At 42.8% G+C, this 23,431-nt stretch overlaps 1 protein-coding gene across 1 annotated transcript in view; it reads right to left on the minus strand.

Moving 5' to 3' along the window:
• Nucleotides 1-23,431, minus strand: part of PHLPP1 (PH domain and leucine rich repeat protein phosphatase 1) — a 137,544-nt gene that overhangs the window by 56,870 nt on the left and 57,243 nt on the right. Inside the window, exons 3-4 of the mRNA XM_069730639.1 lie at nucleotides 20,370-20,495; nucleotides 9,871-10,037 (exon numbers count right to left, since the gene is read on the minus strand). Coding sequence (XP_069586740.1) covers nucleotides 9,871-10,037; nucleotides 20,370-20,495 — 293 coding nt within the window. The remainder of the gene's footprint in view (nucleotides 1-9,870; nucleotides 10,038-20,369; nucleotides 20,496-23,431) is intronic.

Consider the following 23,431-nt stretch of genomic DNA (forward strand, 5'->3'; position numbering starts at 1 on the left):
CATATGTGGGGGTAACCCACTGTTTGGGCGCATGGCAGAGCTCAGAAGGGAGGGAGCACCATTTGACTTTTTGAGCGCAAAATTGGCTGTCGTGTTTGGAGACCCCCTGATGTACCTAAACAGTGGAAACCCCCCAATTCTAGCTCCAACCCTAACCCCAACACACCCCTAACCCCAACCAAAACCCTAAATCCAACACACCCCTAATCCTAATCTCAACCCTAACCTCAAACCTAACCCTAATCCCAATACACCCCTAATCACAACCCTAATCCCAAACCTAACCCTAATCCCAAGCGTAACCCTAATGCCAACCCTAATCCAAACCCTAACCCTAATCCCAACTCTAACCCTAACTTTAGCCCCAACCCTAGCCCTAACTTTAGCCCCAACCCTAAGGCTACTTTCACACTTGCGTCGTTTGGCATCTGTCGCAATCCGTCGTTTTGGACAAAAAACGGATCCTGCAAATGTGCCCGCAGGATGCGTTTTTTGGCCATAGACTTGTATTGCCAATGGATCATGACGGATGGCCACACGTCGCGTCCGTCGTGCACCGAATCAGTTGTGCTTTGGCGGACCGTCGGCACAAAAAAACGTTCAATGTAACTTTTTGTACGTCGCGTCCGCTATTTCTGACTGCGCATGCGTGGCCGTAACTCCACCCTCTCCTCCCCAGGACATAGATTGGGAAGCGGATGCGTTGAAAAACTACATCCGCTGCCCACGTTGTGCACAATTTTCACAACGTGCGTCGGTATGTCGGGCCGACGCATTGCGACGGCCCCGTACCGACATAAGTTTGAAAGAATCCTAACCCTAAATTTAGCCCCAACCGTAACCCTAAATTTAGCCCCAACCCTAACCCTAATTTTAGCCCCAACTGCTCTTCTCCTGCCGGCCGGCAGATGGCGGGCGCACTGCGCATGCGCCCGCCATTTTCTTTCCCCATGAAGACGCCGGCGGGCAGGAGAAGGACGCAGGAGGACCCAGGGACACCGGTAAGTATAATAGGGTCCCCGAATCCCCCTATTTCTCTGTCCTCTGATGTGCGATCACATCAGAGGACAGAGAATAAGGGTATGTGCACACGTCTGGATTTTTAGCGTTTTTTTTGCGGAATTTCGCTATAAAAACGCTATAATTCCGCATCAAAAACGCTAAAAATATGCATCCTATCATTTAGAATGCATTCCGGATTTTTTGTTCAGATGGATGCGTTTTTTATCGCAAAAAAAAAACGCATTCCGCAAAAAAAATGGACATGCTCATTCTTTTTGCGGATTTTTTGCGGATTTCTAAGCCAAAATGACTTTCAGGGAAAAAAAAAAAAATTCCGCAAAAAATCCGCGCAAAAACTGCGATAAATCCGCACGGAAAAAAACGCGATTTTCTGCCAGAATTCTCCGGATTTTGTCAGGAAAAAAACCTGACGTGTGCACATACCCTTACACATTACTTTTTTTTTTTTTTTGCGGTCGCCGGTAAACAGTTAATTACCGGCGATCGCAAAACAGGGGTCGGGCCGAGACCCCAAAGATTCTTCCGGTGCCGGCCGGCGGGCGCACTGCGCATGCGCCCTCCATTTTTTTGCTGGAAAAAGATGGCGGCGCCCATCGGGAGCCACGAGGAGCACCGGGGGAGACAGGTGAGTATCGGGGGGCTATCTGGGACCCCTTTTCTCTGTCCTCTGATGTGCGATCACATCGGAGGACAGAGAAATTAAAAAGAAATCGCTTTTTTTTTTTTTGCGATCGCCGGTAAACGGTTAATTACCGGCGATCGCAAAAGTGGGGTCGGTAAAAAACCCACCGAATCATGTTCTCTGGGGTCTCGCCTACCCCCGGCAGCCGAGACCCCGGAGAAAATCGGACTCTGGGGGGCGCTATTTACTTTTTCCACAGCGCCGTTAATTAACGGCGCTGTGGTTTAAGTACCCTTAGCGGCCGCCGTTAAAAGGCGTATCGGCGGTCGTTAAGGGGTTAAACTTTCCTACCCTTCCATTCCCCCTGTCCACCCCTCAGTGTGTCTTTTGTCACTCCCCTATAAACCTGATGCAAATCCACGAAGATTATCAAACCCATCCTAGTGTGTAGTCACGGATAATATGCATTTTCTGCTAAGGTTTATATGTGATCTATGCGATTTTGGTATTATTGAAGGAAACATGTTCTAATGTTTTTTTGATTGCAAAAACCTTTAATAAAAATTACAGTTAAAAAAATAAGTCCAAACAGGATTTTGCAAAATGCAGACAGCAACACCAGTAATCAAACGGCCCTCTTATGTACGCAGATACATTGTCCATAACCAGCAAGGGTTAACAATATAGCAAGCCAAATCAGTATGCATTTTCTTGCAGTAATGCATTGCAATGATTGCGAGGTTAGGATTTGCACAATAATATACTGGCTTTGAGTGATTGTTTCTTTAAGATGTCTGGACGCATGCGAGAACCTCTAGTGTAAGTGGTTGCATTTATACAGCAATGAAGAGTCAGGAGATTGTCATTCCACCCATAGTGCAGTTCCCATTGCAAGTGACAATTAGATACAATTTTACATGAGTGGATTTACCGACGACAGACAAAAAGGTTTAAAATCACTACCGTTCGTGATTTCTCCGATGGCATGTTTAGATGATCATGGACTATCGTTTAGGAGATTTAAATGACTGAAAACAGTAAAAATTTGTCATAACGAAGGGCTTTACGGTTTAGAGCAGCAGCGATGTGATTAAAAATGACCTGTCACCGGGTTAAAGCAAGCTAGTGTTTTTTCTCTTCTTTTATACATGCTGCATTTTTTTTTTTTTTAATCCATTATAGGTTTGAACACTTGACGGGTCAGCAGTAAAGACACAAGAGCAAAAACTGGACACGACCTGGTGACAGATAAACTTATTCTCATTCATACTAGAAAAACATTGGGGTGGAAATACTTTGTAGCATGAAACACTAAATAGCCTATACAATAAAATGCAATAGCTGGGCAGATTGATAATTTAATGCAGAAATTATCAGTACAACATGTCTACTGTTATCTGGGTTTAGAGGTCCAGTAGGCAGTCCTACTTCATGATCGACAGCTATCCACGCGCACAGGTTGTCAATCACTTTAAGGGAGTTTTCCCATGAACAAAGTACATTTTAATTAATAGATTTTAGAATAAAAAAATAAGTTCCACAGTGTGGGGGCAGGGAAGGGAGCAAAAGAATATACAGATATTACAGAAGGGGATGGCAGCTGGTTAATGCAGCGAGATAAAACAACAAGTTTTTAAACAGACTAGGACATTTTTTCCTTCCTCTCATGCCCAGGAGCTGTGGTATGATCAGACCATGTTCCTGCACGGTCAGACACAGACATTACACAGCAGGGGCACATTTATAAGATTATCTCAGCACAGGGGCATTTTTTTAACACATGTAATTGTGGAACTTATTATTCTTCACAGATCTATTAATTAAAGTGTACTTTCTTCGTGGGAAAACCCCATTAAATAGGAGCACCTAGTTTTTTTTGCCACTAAATCAAATCTCATTCTGCTCTGCAAACTGCTGTCCACAGATAGCACTGAAAGTTTAATATGACAATTTTCCTTAAGAATGCTGTCCCCTGAAATAAGACAACCTGTTTAATACTGTGGCAACAGATATTGTTACAATAACTGGTTAGTTACGCACTTAATGCGATCTACAAAACAGGAATAACGAGCCATATCTTCATGCACAGAATAAGAGTATTGATGGGAATCTGTCTGCAGGGTTTTGCTAACTCATCGGAGAGCAGCGCAATGCAGGCAAAGAGAACCTGAATCCAACGATGTATCACTTAGTTTGCTGGGTGCAGCCGTTCTGACACAATCCGAGCTTTTAGATTTACAATGAAGCAGAGCTGAGAAAGCTAAGTCCATAGACCGTGAGCTGGTTATCACAGGAGGGGGCGCAGCCGGACTAGTCTACCAATGTTAATATCTCCGTGATAAATCCTTCACAGTTACTAAACAGCAGTATGCACTTTGACAAACGAGACATTCCTGAATTCTGGGTTTCAGCCTCTAGCTCCTGCTGTCTTCAGATTACATAGCAAAAACCTGCTGACAGATTCCCTTTAAGGCCATGTTCACACAGTGCGTTTTTTACTGCGGAACCGCCGCTGTTTTCCATGCAGGGTACAGTACACTGTACCCTATGGAAAACAGGAACCACTGTGCACATGATGCGGGAATCTGGAAAAAAGCCGCGCTGAATAGCCGCGGTAAAAAAGAAGTACCATGTCACTTCTTTTTGCAAAACTGCAGCGGTTCTGCACCCATAGACCTCCATTGTGAGGTCAAACCCGCAGTAAAACCCGCAGATGAAAAATATATCTGCGGGTTTTACTGCGGTTTGTGGTGCAGAACCGCTGCAGTGTGGCTGCCCCCCGTGCCCCAATGCCACCCCCCGTGCCCTCATCTCCCCCGCTTATACTTACCCGGCCTCCCGGTGTCCGTCCGGCCATCTTCTCCCTGGGCGCCGCCATCTTGCAAAATGGCGGGCGCATGCGCAGTGCGCCCGCCGAATCTGCCGGCCGGCAGATTCGTTCCAAAGTGCATTTTGATCACTGACATATAACCTATCTCAGTGATCAAAATAAAAAAAATAGTAAATGAAACCCCCCCTTCCCCCCTTTGTCACCCCCATAGGCAGGGACAATAAAAAAATTAAGAATAATTTTAATTTTTTTTCCCCACTATGGTTAGAATAGGGTTAAGGTTAGGGGTAGTATTAGGGGTAGGGTTAGGGTTAGGGGTAGGGTATTTTCAGCCATTTTAACCCTAAAAAATTTCCTAGAAAACATACAGACTCTGCATAGAAAACTGCATCAAAAAACGCATAAAAAAAGCATTAAAAAAACGCATTAAAAAAGCATAAAAAAAACGCATAAAAAAACGCACAAAAAAAGCACCAAAAAAAGGACCTGCGTTTTCTGCCAAGAGCAGCGGTTTTTAGTCCTGCAAAAAAGGAGGGAAATCAGGAACGTGTGAACATACCCTAAGACTTCTCAACACAGATGAAGTAAATGGTCTTTACTTCAGCGATTACCAAAACATCCAGACAATCCAGAAGGAAGCAAAAGAAAAGGCAGCGGATAAGAGTCTCTTTAATGTGCATGTGTAGCCAGCTTATTCGCTGTTGCCTAACAACTACAAGGAATAGTAAAAAGAAGGGAGTTAAGGAGGAAGGCGGTGTCTGGAAGCCACAGGAGTACAATGAATGGGGAGCGGACATTTCATGAAAGGATTCTTTGTCACTCAGATGGATGGAAGGAAGCGGTCTTTCAAAGAACAAGTTTATTTCATGATTTACCCCAGTTGAAGACACTGAACCTTAACTACAAATTGCTTAAGATAAGGAATAAATCTATGAATAACTTTAGCAATTTTGATCAGATTACACAGTTATGTAAGGGTTTGTCCACTCACTTTTCAAATCCTTTAAAAAAAAAATAAAAAAAAAAATGGCAATACTCCCTATCGTGGGTACCCAATCAGTCTTTAATTCCTGCTGCAGTGATGGCACCCTGACTGCCATGTGACTAACAGCCAATCACTGGCTGTAGTGGATCATTGCTGTAGACATTTGGCCACAGAAAGCACATGTGCATTTGTCAGGATGTCATCACTGCAGCAGGAAGAACCAGAGGGCGACAAGTGAATGGAGCATTTTTCCCAGTTCAAAGATCGGCACACTTTCTGGGCAAGCAGAGTACAGCACTTCGTACTCTCCTATAGTTTGGAATGGTAACATGCTAACCAAAGAGCTCTGAAGGGGCTATGTGGCAGGTGTGCCAATTGTCTCCCCTTACTACGAGACCCACTCACAGCAGTGATTGCTGGAAATTAAGATCTTCTGATGTAATACAGGACATACCAGTGGTGCTGAAACGGAGAAGAGGCTGCTCACACTGCAGCCAACCATGTCTGTTTGATCTAAGACTGAAGATACCAGGGGTGCTGAGGTAAGAAGTAGTTGCTCACACTGCTGTCCACCTTGTCTTTCTGATCCAATATTAGAAATAACAGGGTGTTGAGGTAAGAGGCTGCTCACACTGCTGCCCACCGTGTCTTTCTGATCTAATACTGGGTATTCCAGGGATACTGAGGCAAGAAGAGGCTGCTCACACTGCTGTCTACCATCTTTCTGATCTAATACTGGGTATTCCAGGGATACTGAGGTAAGAAGAGGCTGCTCACACTGCTGTCTACCTTCTTTCTGATCTAATACTGGAGATACCAGGGATGCGGAGGTAAGAAGAGGCTGCTCACACTGCTGTCTACCATCTTTCTGATCTAATACCGGAGATACCAGGGGTACTCAGGTAAGAAGAGGCTGCTCACACTGCTGTCTACCATCTTTCTGACCTAATACTGGAGATACCAGGGGTACTCAGGTAAGAAGAGGCTGCGCACACTGCAGAGTCTGTTGTTCTGAATGCGGAGTGGCTGCCGTGATCTGTAGATAACATATACCACATAATCTCAAGCCATCTCCAGAGTTAACAGCTTTATCTGAAACCTGAGGTAAATCTTCACATAGTAAAAACAATAAAACTCAAAATTGTATGTAAAAGTTGTACAGCCACTTGCTCAGATCATTACATAGAACATTTTCAATTTCCTTAATTTGGTATAACAATTCACAGAAAACAAAACATTTGTACTTCAGTAAATTATTGCTTTTAAAAATGGCTGTTGTAATATTGATGCCCATAACATTAATCATTTGTAAAGGTCCCTCCACTAATCTTAAAGCTTTTTCCTGAGGTAGGTATTAAATGTGACCTAGATGTGAAATCAAGACAAAGACTATTCCTCCAAAGTGGTCACATTCAAATCAAATGATTAGACTATGATATTTGACATGACAAGTATATCAAACAGGTGGAGTTAATGGCTTCAATTAACAGTTCAAAAGGGGGTCACGACCAAGTAATGGATTGATGGAAGCATCGGTTTTTCTATGGCTGTACTGTTCTGCTGCTACATTGCTAAACCATTGCCATTATGAAGTCACTTATTAGCCAGGGACCTGGGGCTATTCGTCTACCTATTTACAAATACAGGTGGGCTTCCACAATTAGGATATCTAAAATAAAATAAAAAATGTGTAGAAACCTACTTAGCTATATAATAAGATTATCAAAGTGTCAGCTAATACAATAAAGATCATAATTTTTTGGCACAAGCCTGTCTGCATTGTAAAAGTACGGTAGATGTATCTAGAGGACACTTCCATCAGAGTAAGGCTAGTTTACCTGATCTGCGGCGGGCTGCAGACTTCCTCCGTGAAGCCCCGCCCTCACCTCCGCCTACTTCTGCATGTGGCCTGCGTACCTATATTTAACATTAGGTACGCAGGTCGTGCCGCTATATGCGGATGTTTCCGCATGTGTCATTTTGACAATGCGGCCCCAGCGTTTTTTCTCTGCATCGTCAAAACAATGCATGCGGAAGCATCCGCATACAGCCGCACGACCTGCGTACCTAATGTTAAAGTTAGGTACGCAGGCCGCATGCAGAAGTAGGCGGAGCTAGCGGTGGAGGTGCGGCCAAGGGCGGGGCTTCACGGAGGAAGTCTGCAGCCCGCCACAGATCAGGTAAATGCTAGTGTGAAACTAGCCTAATTGTGGCACTTATAAGTAACCAATTTTGAACATACTGCATAATGGATCATGAGGAAACAATGGTGAAAATTTAACAAAAGAAATCATTTTCGCCAATCAAAAATCTTTTGTGCATTTAGACTTGGCAATATAATGTACAGAATAATAGATATTTAGACTAAGAGCTCACTGGGTTGTCTCCAGGGATGTGCAGTCGGAGACCATTTTGGTGAAGTCTGAGTTGGAATAAAATGGACCGACAGACATAATAAATTGGGTTCAGTAGTACAATGTAGGAGGTGCTGTAAATGTTTCCATAATAATTTGGGACAGTTAAGAAATCTACTATATAATTGTCTAAGAGTCACTTCCGTTTTTCTGTCTGTCTGTAACAAATCCCAAGTCGCTGATTGGTCGCGGCAAAACAGCCACGACCAATCAGTGATGGGCACAGTCCGGCAGCAAAATGGCGGCTCCTTACTCCCCGCGGTCAGTGCCAGTTCCATACTCTCCTCCAGTCAGCGCTCACACAGGTTAATGGCAGCGTTAACAGACCGCGTTATGCCGCGGTGTAACGCACTCCGTTAACGCTGCTATTAACCCTGTGTGACCAACTTTTTACTATTGATGCTGCCTATGCAGCATCAATAGTGCATCAATAGAAAAAAGATCTAATGTTAAAAATAATTTAAAAAAATTAAACATTATATACTCACCTTCCGGATCCAGTCCAGGCCTGCGACGCTCCGGTGACCGGTCCATGCATTGCGGTCTTGCGAGATGACGTAGCGGTCTCGCGAGATGATGACGTAGCGGTCAGCATCTCGCGAGACCGCTCTTGGGACCAGAGCATTGCGAGGAGCATCGGTAAACGCCTCGGCTGGATCCGGGGGGCAGACGGAGGGTGACTATATATAACTTTTTTATTTTAATTCTTTTTTTTAACAGAGATATGGTGCCCACATTGCTATATACTACGTGGGCTGTGTTACATACCGCGCGCCTGGGCAGCATACTACGTGGCTGGGCAGTACACTATGTGGCAATTTGAACCACGCTTCACTGGTCGCGGCTGGCCGAATCCTGTGTATTCATTGCATTATTCTGAAACCTTCATAAATAAACTACATACAGATTGTAGAATACCCGATGCGTTAGAATCGGGCCACCATCTAGTGTCCTATAAATGTCTGTTCTGTTCCTGATCTCAGGTTTTAGTTGAGATGAATCTGTGCTGCACTTTATGCACATGCTCAGCAGTGACCAGTGCTGTGGAGTCTGGGTCAGGTAAATTGAGTCAGAGGTTTGGCTTAACGACTCCACAAACCTGGCTGTCACTATTCTATGTACTACCTATTTTATGCTTTAAAGGGAATCTCTCAGTAGGTTTTTGCTACCTCATCAGAGCCGCATAATGTAGGAAAAGAGACCCTGATTTCAGTGATGCATCACTTAGTTTACTTGGTGCAGCAGTTGTGACACACCACAGCTGTGTGTACATTGTGTATTGAGCGTAAGCAGCTAATCAGTGCGTGGTTGTGGTTTGACCGGGAAGCACAGGGATGCTAGTCTAACAATGATCATCTCCTGCTGGTAAAACAATCCTTCTATTGAAAAAGCACACAGCCCACTAAGGGACCTGAAAAGTCTGTCTTGTGAGGTCCTTCGATTAGTAATCAAAACCTGCCGACAGACTCCCTTTAATTAGTATTTCGTATATTAGGGTTGATAGAAGCGGTATTAAGCAGGACGTAAGATAATAAAATAACGAAGGCATGATGTCAAATAAAAAAATCCATTTAAAATAAAAGAATAAATCCTCTATAAAATGAGGTAGCATAAGTACAATAGTAAGTGTGCGGGGAAAAAAACAAAAACCTTGATCTGAAAGGTAAGGAAGAATGACACATTGAAGGAGTTTGCTAAGGCTTTCAAAAGAATACAAAGATTTTAGTGGATTTCCAGTTTCTGTATCTCAGAGGGCTTTTTCATTCCTTACTCTTATGACGCTTCAAGGAATAGATGAAATATTACAAAAGCCACAGACAGAACAACAACAAAAAAAGTCCCTACAACTTCCATTAATGATTGCACACAGGCAATCACCAGCTGCTCCTTGTTTTTAAGAATAAATAGGATCCCCTCCAAATCACACACACATTTCTGCCGTGTTGGATTGATGCATTATTAACGCCTGCAGTACAGGGTAACCTACAACTCTCACCTGTGAAGATCATCGAGCGTTCCTTCAATGGCTGGGTCAGGATTAGGCCGGAGAGCATTCTGCTTTAGGTTGAGATGTGTAAGATCTTGACTGTAGAAAAGATTCTCGGGTAGGTGCTCCAAGTTACAACAGGATAGGTCTACCGAGCTGATCCGCTGAGATGCAACCTGGAGATGGAACAATGTTGTACACATCAACTTTGATAACCTTGTAAATAAAAAATCTCATCTGCCCTATTTAACCAAATTTTCATAGATGCATGATCTAAAAACTTTTGCATTTATGTTATACAGGAAGATATAGAAATAATTACTAAACTGCTGGCCCATTGAACATTTGTGATCATTTTTGTTTCCTGAATGCTGTTACTGCATCCAAAAATCTTGCCTTGTTCAAGTTGCAAATGCCCATTTACACAGACGACGAGAAGATGCCATTACCAGTATTGTGTGTGTATGGCTTCAGGATGAGACTGTTGGGGGAACAAACCACTAAAGACAGGCTGCAGAGCACCAAAGTACTGTCATTAGTAAACTAAAACATTTACCATATATACTCGAGTATAAGCCGACCTGAGACCCCTAATTTTGCCACAAAAAAAAAAAATGGGAAAACTTATTGAGTCAAGTATAAGCCTAGGGTGGGAAATGCAGCAGCTACTGTTACATTTCAAAAATAAAAATAGATATCAATAAACGTAAAATTAATTGAGACATCAGTAGGTTAAATGTTTTTTGAATATCCATATTGAATCAGGAGCCCCATATAATGCTCCATACAGTTCATGATGGGCCTGAAACGATGCTCCATACAAAAAATATGCCCCATATAATGCTGCACAAAGGTTAATAATGGCCCCGGTTAGATGCTCCATAGAACAATATGCCCCATATGCTGCGATTAAAAAAAAAAAAAAAAAAAAGACACCTCTCGTGTCCTGAGCAGGCGGGGACACTGGCGCGCTATGGGGGCCAGGTGCCGGTGTCGCCGCTGGCTCAGGCCCCTCGACACTTGCGATATATCTACCTGTCTGACTGTTCAGGTAGCGGGCACGCACTAAACATGTCATCGCGCCCTCTGACCTGAATGTCACAGCAAGAGGACGCGGAAGACACAGCACGGCGGTAGAACGGGGACAGGTGAATATCGCATGGCTCACCCTACCCAGTCATACTCACCCCCTCCTGGCGCGGTCTCTGCAAGTCCCTGCTTCTCTGATGGTCTCTCTGACAGCGTCAGCTTGTTCCCGTGTTCAGCGGTCACGTGGTACCGCAAATATGCGCTCCATGCCTATGGGAGTGGAGGCGCGTCCATATTCATTACTTTAATGAGCGGTACCATGTGACCGCTGAACACAGGAAGAGCTGCAGGCGTCAAACCATCTGAGAAGCAGGGATGTGCAGAGACCGCATCAGGAGGGGGTGAGTATGATGTGACAGCCGCCGGCTCCTGCCGCTCCCCCTGGGACAATGACTCGAGTATAAGCCGAGAGGGGAGGTTTCAGCCTTAAAAAAAATGGCCTGAAAGTCTCGGCTTATACGGTATAAGCTATAGGCTTATAGCATATACGGTAATCACTTTCTCTCCAAAATATTTTTCTTTATTTGCAATGCAATGTCCAAGTCCAAAGAAACCAACATTTCCTATGTGCAAATGAGCTGTTAAGATCTATGGGTCACAAAAAAAAAAATTTTGAAATTTGTATTCATTAGCCTTCTGACTGAGCACTCCGCCTTTTCGCCACAGGTGTTTTAATTACAGCAGGACCACTACCCCTCCTCGGAGATATACATTTTAGTCTAAGAGATGACTCACATTAGTTTCCCATTCAGATGAAGACTTTATTCTAAGAGAGGAATGGCAGAGGAAGAGAGAAACGCCTTATCGTGGTTTCCAGGTACACATGAATTGGCCAACTCATGTGCTAAGCTTTCTCAATTTTTCATATTTCCAGTGCAGTAATGCAATTCAATTTTCATATTTGCATGCTATGGCACTACAGTGGCTAACTTGTTTGTTTGAGTGTATATGAGTTGGTGCTTCCAGGTTAGCACCTGTTCACACTTAGTTTATGACTGGATGTGACTGTTGAAATTTGCAAAGATCTATGGTTCAGACAGATCTCCTGAGAATCTGCCTCCAGAGCTTATTTTAAAAGATGTCATTACCAGTGTGAACCAAGTAATTATTGACGCTTTGTTTTAATCACACACAGCTCTGCAATGACATCAGAACTAACGCACTCCAAGAAATACTAAGGTGATCAATGCATTAGCTGTGCATCGGCCCACCCCCAATGCTCTCACAGGTTCATTTGCATAAACTTTAGAATCAGGTTCTTTCACTTTGGGGCCATTCAGATATTTAAGTCCTTGTATTTCTAGTTCCTAGAATGTATTATAGCAATGAAAATAGGAACTCTATGAATATCCTTTATTGACAACCCAATTACAACTTTTAAACTTGGAAATAATCTTACATGAAAAGTTTTTCCAGAATTTTAGTTATTTCTTAAAAATCAGATTGTTGATTATAATATCTTAAGAAAAATCACAGGCAGGAAATAGGAAGAGGGACAGCAAAGTTACAAGTGCAATATCCCTCCCTAAATCACTTGTCACCATTTGCATAGAACGTAAGAGCAGGATTTCTTTGAAATGGCAAAACTACAATTCATACAATCAAAGCATGGATTTATTTAGCATGAAAGCACCTGTACATACATGCCATTAGATTGAGATAGATAGATAATTTTTTTTGTGTCTGGCAAAGATAAAATGTAAATACCGTATATACTCAAGTATAAGCCAAGAATTTAAGCCCATTTTTTTAGGCTGAAATTGCCCCTCTCAGCTTATACTCGAGTCATTCCCAGGGGTCGGCAGGGGAGGGGGAGCGGCAGCTGTCAAATCATACTCACCTGCCACTGGCGCGGTCCCTGCACGTCCCTGGTTCTCCGGCAGCTTCTTCCAGCATTGAGCGGTCACATGGTACCGCTCATTACAGTAATGAATATGGACTCTACTCCATTCCCATAGGGCTGGAGCCACATATTCATTACTGTAATGAGTGGTAACATGTGATCGCTCAATACAGGAAGAAGCTGTCAGCGCCCGGAGAATCAGGGACCTGCAGGGACCGCACCAGGAGCAGGTGAGTATGGGGGCAGTGCACGGGAGAAAGACAGAAAGAGAGAGAAAGAAAGAAAGAAAGAAAGAAAGAAAGAAAGAAAGAAAGAAAGAAAGAAAGAAAGAAAGAAAGAAAGAAAGAAAGAAAGAAAGAAAGAAAGAAAGAAAGAGAGAGAAAGAGAAAGAGAGAGAAAGAAAGATAGATGCCTGGAACCTCCGTTTCATGTGTTTTTGGCCGATTCAGTCACTGTGCGTTTTTTTCCGCCGGACAAAAAACGTTGCAGGACGTTTTCTCCGTCCGCCGGAAACGACTATTTGGACGGATCCGGAAAAAAACGGATGAAACGTCTGGCCATCAGGCACTATCTGGCGCGAATACAACTCTGGGGGAAAAGCGGATCCAGCGTAGAAAAAAAACGAATCCGTTTTTTCCAAAAATTGCCGGATTGTGCCTGAATTAAAAAGCCTGATGTGTGAAAGTAGCCTTATAGAGCCATAATCAGCATTTGTGCAACATTATATGGGGCAAATGTCTGTATGGAGCATCTTATGGGGCCATAATCCGCATTTGTGCAGCATTATATGGGGCATATTTTAATATGGAGCATCTTATGGGGCCATAATCAGCATTTGTGGAGCATTATATGGGGCAATATCTGTATGGAGCATCTTATGAGGGCAAAATCAGCATTTGTGCAGCATTATATGGGGCATATTTTAATATGGAGCATCTTATGGGGCCATCATGAACTGTATGGAGCATTATATGGGGCTCCTGATTCAATATGGATATTCAAAAACACAGCCTACTGATGGCTCAATCAATTTTACTTTTATTGGTATCATTTTATTTTTGACATTTACCGGTAGCTGCTGCATTTTCCACCCTAAGCTTATACTTGAGTCATTAAGTTTTCCCAGTTTTTTGCGGCAAAATTAGGGGTATATACGGTAGTTGAACTACTTATGGCTCATGCATTCGCTAATAGGGGTATGCCGAGGTCTTCGCTAGACAGGTTTTAAGTTTTAAAAAGGTCATTAAAAACCATATTAACACTGACAATCAACATGTGATTTAAAGTGAAACGGTCTGCAGAACCCTTCAAACTATTTATTTATAAGAGCATGTAACTTGTCAAAAGCACGTCAAGCAATACCTTTACATGGCCAGTCCATTCCTCCGTTACTGAGAAATCAGCGTTTAAATAGATATGCAAATGAGGCTGTAGAGCCAAAGTAGATCTGAAGCCCCTGTCACTCCAGCTCTATTCCCCGCCCATCACAGCCTCCTCCTTCTAGACTTGACAGGTTCTATGCTGTGTAACTTCTGGCAAAGTAGAGTAGAGCTGGAGTGACAGGCTTCAGATCTACAGCTTCATTTGCATATCAATTCAAATGCGGATATCTCACTAACGGAGAATCGGACTGGCCATGCACAGGTATTGCACTAATTGTCTTTGAAAAAGCTACATGCACCTATAAATAGTTTGGTAGGTGAAATTCTGCTGACAGATTCCCTTTACGCATAGCTGGAGTAAGTTCTTAGAGCTGGCATGTCCAATATGCGCTTAAAATACGTGGCTACCAAGAGATATTCTGATGATCCCTTATACAAGTTGCGTAACTAATGCAGGGCTCAGGCGGTTATCTCCATGCCACGCAGCAGTGATGCACCAATAGCACTGCGGGTGCTTTATGATCAGAGATTATTGTCACTCTCTAGAATTCCTAACAGGATTTGACAGGGAGAGCACCACGTCAACAAGGATGGACCTTGGCCAAAAACTAGTTGACTCAGTTATTTTTTTCTTCAGCAAACAATTAGTACAGGAGTAAAGGTAAACTGTATTTTCTGCTCCCACTCATGCCTCGATGACAGTGCCACGTGACCACAACCCTCAGGGTTCAGGGATCACGAGGAGAAACACAAGTGTTTTATTACTGTTCATTTGTGAGCATTACAAGACTTTGATTCCCCTTAGACAAGAGGCCCATATCTTCTCCGGGCATTCATCCTTGAAGGAGGCCTTGCTTGGAAGTTCTTTGGATTTCTATAATGATTTCCATAATGATTTCCTTGCTTTTATAACCAAACTATATCAAAACACAAATGACAAAAAAAAAAAAAAACTTTGTTGTATCAGAACACAAATCACACTGCCAAATAAACAAAAGAGCAAGCAAATAACTCCCAACAATCCAGCACTGTTGATAACAAAGGGCCTTTAACAGAATTATTGGAAGGAACCTAGTAGCACTCCTCTGTGCCAAAAGGATAGAAGATTGATGTAGTGACATCAGCGAGAACTTTATATTGGGGCCTATGCTGCAGAAGAATAGCAGTCTATCAACTTAAAGGAAATGAACCACTGGGCTTTTCTCCCGTTATCGCTTTTTTTTTTTTAATTAAGGAAAGCAGCAGAATATTGCCACACTAAATTTATTTAAGACTACACTGTGGTAGCGCTATGACCGGAATACATCGGAGCCATGTGCCCTTTAGGATGAGGGGGGATATTAAAGGTCACCTGTCATTTCAAGTTACTTTTCAATAAAAACGGTCATGTGTGTACACTTTTTTTTAGCTATTATCCGACTTCTACGTTACATTTTTCTCCAGCTTTCCCTTTTACAGCTTTAACTTTAAGGGTAGAAACAAGCTGCGGTGAGGTCTTCCATACAGGGTGCACACAGATTTATTCCTGCTTTTCTTTCACTGTTAAGCACATGTAGCAGAAGCATGGAGGACATTATACATGAGTACTGTACTGTGCAGCTGTGAATCCAGCTCTGGGATAAGCTAAATCATTCCTTTCAGCACTATGGCGTTCGCATCTTCCTCTGCAGTTCTCTCATTCCACTCCTCACCCCCAATAGGAAGTGCAACCTCAAACCACATTGTGCTGGCTGCTTGACTTCCTTTGATGAAGGCAGATTTTTTTTTAACTCATTGTAATGACCTCAGAATTTTAAGGGAATCTGTCACAAGGTTTTTGTCACCTATTCTGAGAGCAGCATAATACATAGCCAGATATCTCTGGAATCATGGTGTCACTTATTGCTCCAATTGCTGTAGCTTTGAAAAAAAATCACTGTTTTAATCAGAAGGAGATTATCCCTAGAGGACTAGTAAACCTGCTGCCATATTCCTGAGCCCTGTATAAGCTGTGCTCAACCAATGATTGGCAGCTTTTTGCCTATGCAGAGTGTACACAGAAAGCTGCCAACCAGTGGTGTGGGCGAGTTATACTGAGCTCAGCATTCAGAGAACTGCTCTTTATATAAAAACATATAAAAAGCTGCATACTAAATACATAAAAAGCAACAAATGGAGCTTTAGAGAAAACAAAAACAAAAGATAAACATGTAACCAACTACATTAATATGGTCAATTTGGTGAATTGGCACAAAAAAAAAAGAAAAAAAAAATCCACACTGCGTAGAAAAACTATAATATCTGCCAAAATCAGACAGTGAGATGAAGGAAATTGCCGGTATTTACTCGATTATCTGATAACCCCTGGCTGTTTTAATGGGATAATGGAGCACAACTGGCAATCTGAGGCCCTCTAGTAATCACCACTTTTCCCTGGCATCTTCCATTATTCAGGCTTCATTAGCATAATTGGAATTACATTTGGAGATGATAATATGGCAGCGTAGCACACATGCTCTCCTCAGAGGAGCCGCTGATAGGGAAGAAGCACAGATCCCTGCAGTGCTGAAGAGGCTGGCAAATTAGTGCAATTGAGATACCCTCTATACCATCTTAATTATGCCGGAAAATCTAGTGCCTTCCTGAACAAGAAGAAAAGCCATCTCTCCGAAACCCTGCACGTTCACAGCACAGTGCGGGGAGTCCCGAGCTACGAGCGCATTCTCCATATGCACAGCTATAAATAACGCCATCTCTAACAAAGGTTGGAGAGAAATCACTGGGTAACGCAGCGGGAGGAACATTAGCCGAGTGCTGACGGAACACTTTCACTTCGAAAGGAAGATCATCTATGCATTACTAAAGCTGCAGACAATCGCCCACAGGATGCCAATGCGGAGGGCACATTCGCTACATTACATCCAGGTAACAAGACATTCTGTCAATAAGATCCACCCCTCCCTGCCATAGCCTCATTTATGGCAATGCCTTTGAAATGTAAATCCATTGACACCTTTTTATTGTGTATCTGTTGCTGCAGTAATTTGCGTTTTCATTCATATACGAATGAGGCGTTAAGTGCACGGCCATGATGGAGCACCTAACAAGTCTCTGCCTCCTAAGCCAAGCACCAGTGTCTTTAGCTTGACTGACCGCTCACGGATTTCATTGCCTGGCACCTGATGACCAACAGATATTGAGCCACTAATCAAAAAAGAGAACAGCAAATCAACCTCTGGAGGCAGAGGCTCTAAAAGGGAATTAAGAAACAGTTAGGAGGTATAAAAGGTGTTGATGTTTTTTTTCTTTTAAAGTGAACCTGTCAGCAGGACTGTGCTCTGTAACCTACAGACAGAGTCAGGTCAGCTCCGTTATACTGATCAAAATGACACCTGGGGGTGAAGAAATCCATCTGGTGGTGGTTATTAATCTTTATTTGCAGTTTTCAGTTAATGATTCTCGGGCTTCAGGGCGGACTTTATCTGGTGCTCAGCTTATATATTCATCCTTATGACCCCTCAGTGACCTGCTCCCTATATTACATACTGAATAGAATATAGTTTATAAAAAAAAAAAATTCACATTCATCAGGCTGGCGCCTACATTGTAGCATGATACGGTGGATAATGTGGATACTTTTGCTTTATTCAGACAGTAGTTTAAGAAATACATATTTTTTTCTTTTTTTAAAAATGGCGCTGGCGGCAGCACCAGCACAATACCATCTATTGGGTTCTGATGAAGCCTAATTTTTTTTCCCTGCCAAAATGGCGCCCCTTTTTGGAGAGGGGTGGGGTAGGGTAACGATCATACTGACAGATTCCCTTTAAAGAGGCGTCGTCATGGACAGGTTCTGTTTTTAACTTTATTACCAGGGAAGTCTTCCCACATACGCCACAGGGACATGCAGGACTAGGCGAACAGACTTGTGGCATTATGCTGAAGTATGTCATATACGGGAATAAACTGCACTTACCATTTTAAGGTCATTAGCAATGGTATACAATAGATAACCTAGGCCGATGCCATGGGGCTTGGGAGGGAAAATGACCAGTTCATCAAGGGCAGGGGAAAAAAAATAAAAATTAAGGTGAGGGATTATTATGGCCAGAGCATGATGCCACCCTACTCTCCAACATGGCATAGAATTTGGGATGGAGGTCTTTAACAGACCCTGCTTTACAGTTTGGATCTTGAGCTCTGTTACACCCGACATGATTTTTCCAGTCACGCTCATTTCTGATCATCCAACTAGAAAGAGGAGAATACCATGTACAGTAACATTTTTATGCAACTTTTGGAGTTTATCACCACTTAATTAGATGGTGGAGCCAGGTGCAAAAGGAGCTCCAACATTCAGTAGAACTTGATGGGGGCGAATCATCAAGACTGGCTATTCGCTTGTCGGTCTTGATAAGGGGGCATTTTGAAGTAGACACTCCTGATTAAGAGGTGAGGCACATAGGTGCGCCTTGCCACAAATCTTACACCGCCACTAACCATCAATTTAACGAGCGGGGGTCGCCACACCAAGTCCAAGCTCCGCTTCCTTTGACACACCCCTCTTAATAAATTTGGCGCATCCTACTCCAATGGCCCCACATTCTCCATCCCTGGGATATTACACTTTCAGTTGGCTTGTAGTGATATTTCTCATGCACGAACTAGGTGTAAACATTTTTAGCAGGATCAGAATAAAATATCCAACTATTCCTGAAAACAAGATTAAACAGGATTTTACGGTTAACAAGGCACATGACCTGCCAACTTGTTCAGAAATGCTGGAGCAAGGATTTCGGTGATCATATATAAACCATCCACCTGGTCGCCAGAGAATTATGGTAATTATAATGGTGCCAGAATGCCTAATGTGACTGCTGAATGGGAAATTACTAGTGATGAGCGAGTACTCGTTACTCGAGATGTCCTGAGCACGCTCGGGTGTCCTCCGGGTATTTGTTAGTGCTCGGAGATTTAGTTTTCCTCACCTCAGCTGAATGATTTACAGCTATTAGCCAGCTTGATTACATGTGGGGATTCCCTAGCAACCAGGCAACCCCCACATGTACTTATGCTGGCTAACAGATGTAGATCATTCAGCTGCGGTGATGAAAATCTCCGAGCGCTAAAAAATTCTCAGAGGACACCCGAGCATGCTCGGGAAATCTCGAGTAACAAGTATATTCGCTCATCACTAGAAATTACCAGTGCTCTACTTAAGGAAATCCAGAACACCAGAGCACATGGGTGTGAGCCACTCCATGAAGACAGGGGAGGCCAATACCCTAATCTAGCAGTCACCCGAGATCTCAGCAGTTGGACCCAGGTACGGACTGGGCTGAAATTCAGCCCTGGCATTTGAAATCACACAGGCCCATGTTGTCCCCATCCCCGAGCACCAGATGGGATATATTACTAATATTACCCTGGATGGAGGAAAGGAAGATTCACTACAAGACCAATATTTCCAATGATACCAGTGGCCTGCTGGGGTATGTGACGGAGTCAGAGACTTTGTGCTTTATTACAGCTCTTAACAGTATGGGTGTCTTGAGAACACAGATTCTGTTAACAGCGTAGCATGCAAGGCAGCAAACAAGACAGGCCCTTCTGGCATTTGCCAGAATTGCCAGTCCGGCCCTGGTTGGACCCCATCTCAGCTGGTAGTTCTCACCTATTCTATGGCCTCACTTCAATAGGAGCAGAGTTGCAGTACCCAAGCACAGCCACTACATTGTATGGCGCTGTGGTGGTCAGGGTTTATACAGTTTACCTCTGGCCACCACTGGACCTGACAACAGCTGATTGGTCGAGGAGCCAGAATGAAAAGCCCCAACAATCTGATTTTGATACCTAATCTGAAAAATTGGCCATCAATATCCAAGTTGTGGAAAACCACTTAAACAAAAATAAAAACAAGCTGCTTCTCTGCAGCCATCACATGTAGTCTTAGCCATATGACACGGAGGAGGAAAACACTGAAGTCAGTGATGGCACCAGTAGTCACAAGTGTAGGCAGCACGTGACCGCTGCAAACAAGTAAACAGGACTGGAGGGTGGTGCAGATCATTCATCACGTAACACTTGTGTCGCCATTCTATGGTGCTTAATGCCTTTGGGCAAATCATTTTGTCAATTCCAGGAAAAACAGAAAGATTGATTTTAAGTACGGTACAACTCAAAAGCAAAAGTGTTAGGTGACCCATCCTCCTTACCTTGGACCCTTGCCGGAGCCACCTCAAGTAGTCTGTGAATGTATCGAAACAAATGTAGTAGGTCTGACTCTGGGGTCCGGATGAACTGAACGCCAGGCAGTGCTGATGTTTTTTTACTTCTTCAACCTAAAAAACAAATATATATTTCAAGTTAGTAGTTAGAAACACATCCTAACCATCTGCCGATGAAAGAGCCGCTTTATCAGGGAAGACATGAAACAATACACATTTTCTGTTTTTCACTAAGGAAATTAGAAGTTTTACATATAAACATTTCGGGGGTTATCCAGTGTGCAAGATAAAGTTCAAGAGTGCAGAGACTTTTTTTTCTAGACATCATGTCCTGTGACCCAATGATGAACATTGTCACCTTACGTTAAGTAGTCTTACTGGAAGCTGTGCCCCCTGGTAAGGACGACTATACATTAATGATTTCAGAGGGCCCATTTCTGACCCACTTTTCATTCCCAGTTGGGCACAGATTAAGGCAGGAAATGATAAGACATTGCTCTGTCACCTAAAATCTCTAATATACATTTCACTTGCCTAAAAGTTTCCAGGATTTTAAACAACTGCCCACAGAGAAAACAGGATAAAATCACTGCCGCTCCATGGCCATCATGGTGGTGGTCCTGCCAGCTTTTGTTAGCTTTCTTAAGTGACAACGTTCATTTACCCGAACACGATGGTTGTAGCCAATCATTGGCCTCAGTGCTTATGGGGACACTGTCATCATAACTATTGAAGCCAGGGATTGGCTGCATGTCTGGGTAGTCAGAACATTACCACTTCAGGACCAGCTAACATATGGCTGCAACTCCAAGGAGCTAGTGCTCCAGTGGCAGGTGATGTATCAGGTAAGTGCTTTGCTTTGTAGCCATTTTTTTTTAAAAAAACTGGACTACTCCTTTAAGGCTACTCCATTGATAGACTTTTCAGAAGTAGACTGTTTGCAACACTTTAGGTCAGAAACAGGTCATACTCTAATCACATCCTGCAGTCGCAGCATCTGGCCAATTTTTAAAGTTTCCCGAACATGATCATGTTAATGACACATATCCAGCAGACATTATTGATGATCATATAGGGCCAGGCAATCTTGTTCAAAATCTCTATATTTAGCAAAGTTGAAGTATTTTATATATCAATTTCTATGGTAAAAATACGAACACATTATTTTACAAGAGGGAGGAATAACTTGAGAAACAAATCTGAAGACATTTTCTGCAAGTGGAGTGTTGTGGATGCCTGATCACAAGGCAGCCCTGGGAACGACCAGCACATGTGCAGGGATGTGGAACGTACAGGCTTAATCTTCACCTGTACACAGCACATGTGCTGGCTGCCGCCAAAGCTTCCTTGTCAGAACATATGCAACACAATGTGACTACTTGATTAGATTTTTTTTTGCAAGAACACAATACATGGAGAAATTTAGAACCATAATCCCCTGGATTTGAAGCTAGTATTAGGGCTGTTGCAAAAGGTCCTGCCCATATCCCTTGAAATACATAAATCTGCAACCCCAATTCCAAAAAAAAGTTGTGCTGCTGTGCAACATGTAAAGAAAAAAAATAATGCAAGGTTTTGGAAATCAGAGCCATAATTTTATCCACAACAGAACATAGGACACAGATTTGAAGGAAAAGTTAAGACATGTCATCACTTGAAGAAATTTCCTCATTTAGAAATTGACATGGTAAACAAAAGGTTGGAAAAGTAAGAGCTACTAATGAAAGACATCTGGAGGGTCAATTTAAAAAAAAAAAACAAAGCAAAAAACAATCATGTGCAAAAAAAAAGGATTGAGAAATTTACTGGAGAAATCCACGTGAACAAGGCCGACGGTCCATGTCAGAGGCTTCTGCTGTACAGGCCCCTAGGCGGCACTGCATTAAAACAGGCATGATTCAACCTTGCAAACCACTGTATGGGCTCAGGACTTATTCCTCAAGCATCCACAGGACATGGTGGCAAAGAAGGACCATCCAGCTTGTTATCACACAGTTTGAAATCCTGCATCTCTGTTGGTATGGAGCTGCATTTGTTCCTATGGCATGGGCAACTTGCACATCTTGAAAGGCACCATCAATGCGGAGCATTATCTAGAGGTTTAATAGTATATGCTCCCATTTAGATATTCTCTATTGCAGGGGAGGCCTATATCATGTCAGCAAGACAATGCTAAACTACATACTGCATCCACCACAACACGGCTTCACAGAAAGAGTTACGCTGGCCGCCTGTAGTCCAGACCTCGGACCACTAGAAAACATTTGGCACATTGTGAAACTAAAAATCTATCTGGCAAAAATTACCCAGAACTGTTGAGCAGCTTCAATCCTAAATCAGACAGGAATGGAACAACATCTCCCAAACAGTTTACAAACTACTTTATTAAAAAAAAAAAAAAAAAGGAAAAGAACCGGCCTGGTTCCAACTTTTCTGTGATATGTTACTTGCCATCATTTCTAAATGAGTGAAGTTTTACTAATTAAATTGAGAAATGTCTGACTTTCATCTCCTGATCTGTGTCCGATGTTTAGTTGTGAACAATTTTTGGATAATATCTCTCTAATAGCCTGATGTTATTCACAATCTTACACAGCGGTTGTGTAAAATTACTACAGCTTTGGATAAAAATCCAACACAACCTCAAAATGATATATTCCCCGCCCCCCCTTCCAATGAGTCAATGCCTGGTCAGAGCACCAATAGACACATAATATCCTGTATAAAGTATGTGATGAGGGATGTATCTAGACTTCAGGACTTATTTTGTCCTCTCACTGACACATCAAATACGTAATCCCCAGTGGTGTGCTAGAGTCTAATGAGGTTCCCCCTACCTCTTGGACCCATATAAATTGGGACAACCTTTTCATCTATTTCTATTTTATCTAGAGTTCATAAATGTGTTGCAACCTATTCAAGTTGCGGTTTGAATAAAGCATAAAGACACAGATGTAGTAGCCAGCAAACAAATGGCTGCTGACACTTTTGGACACTAACGCAGGCTCAGTTTCTTCATCTTCACTGTCCAGGCTCTATAGAGCAGCACT

The sequence above is a fragment of the Ranitomeya imitator genome, chromosome 6 (assembly GCF_032444005.1).
Source record: "Ranitomeya imitator isolate aRanImi1 chromosome 6, aRanImi1.pri, whole genome shotgun sequence".
Taxonomy (NCBI): Eukaryota; Metazoa; Chordata; class Amphibia; order Anura; family Dendrobatidae; genus Ranitomeya; species Ranitomeya imitator.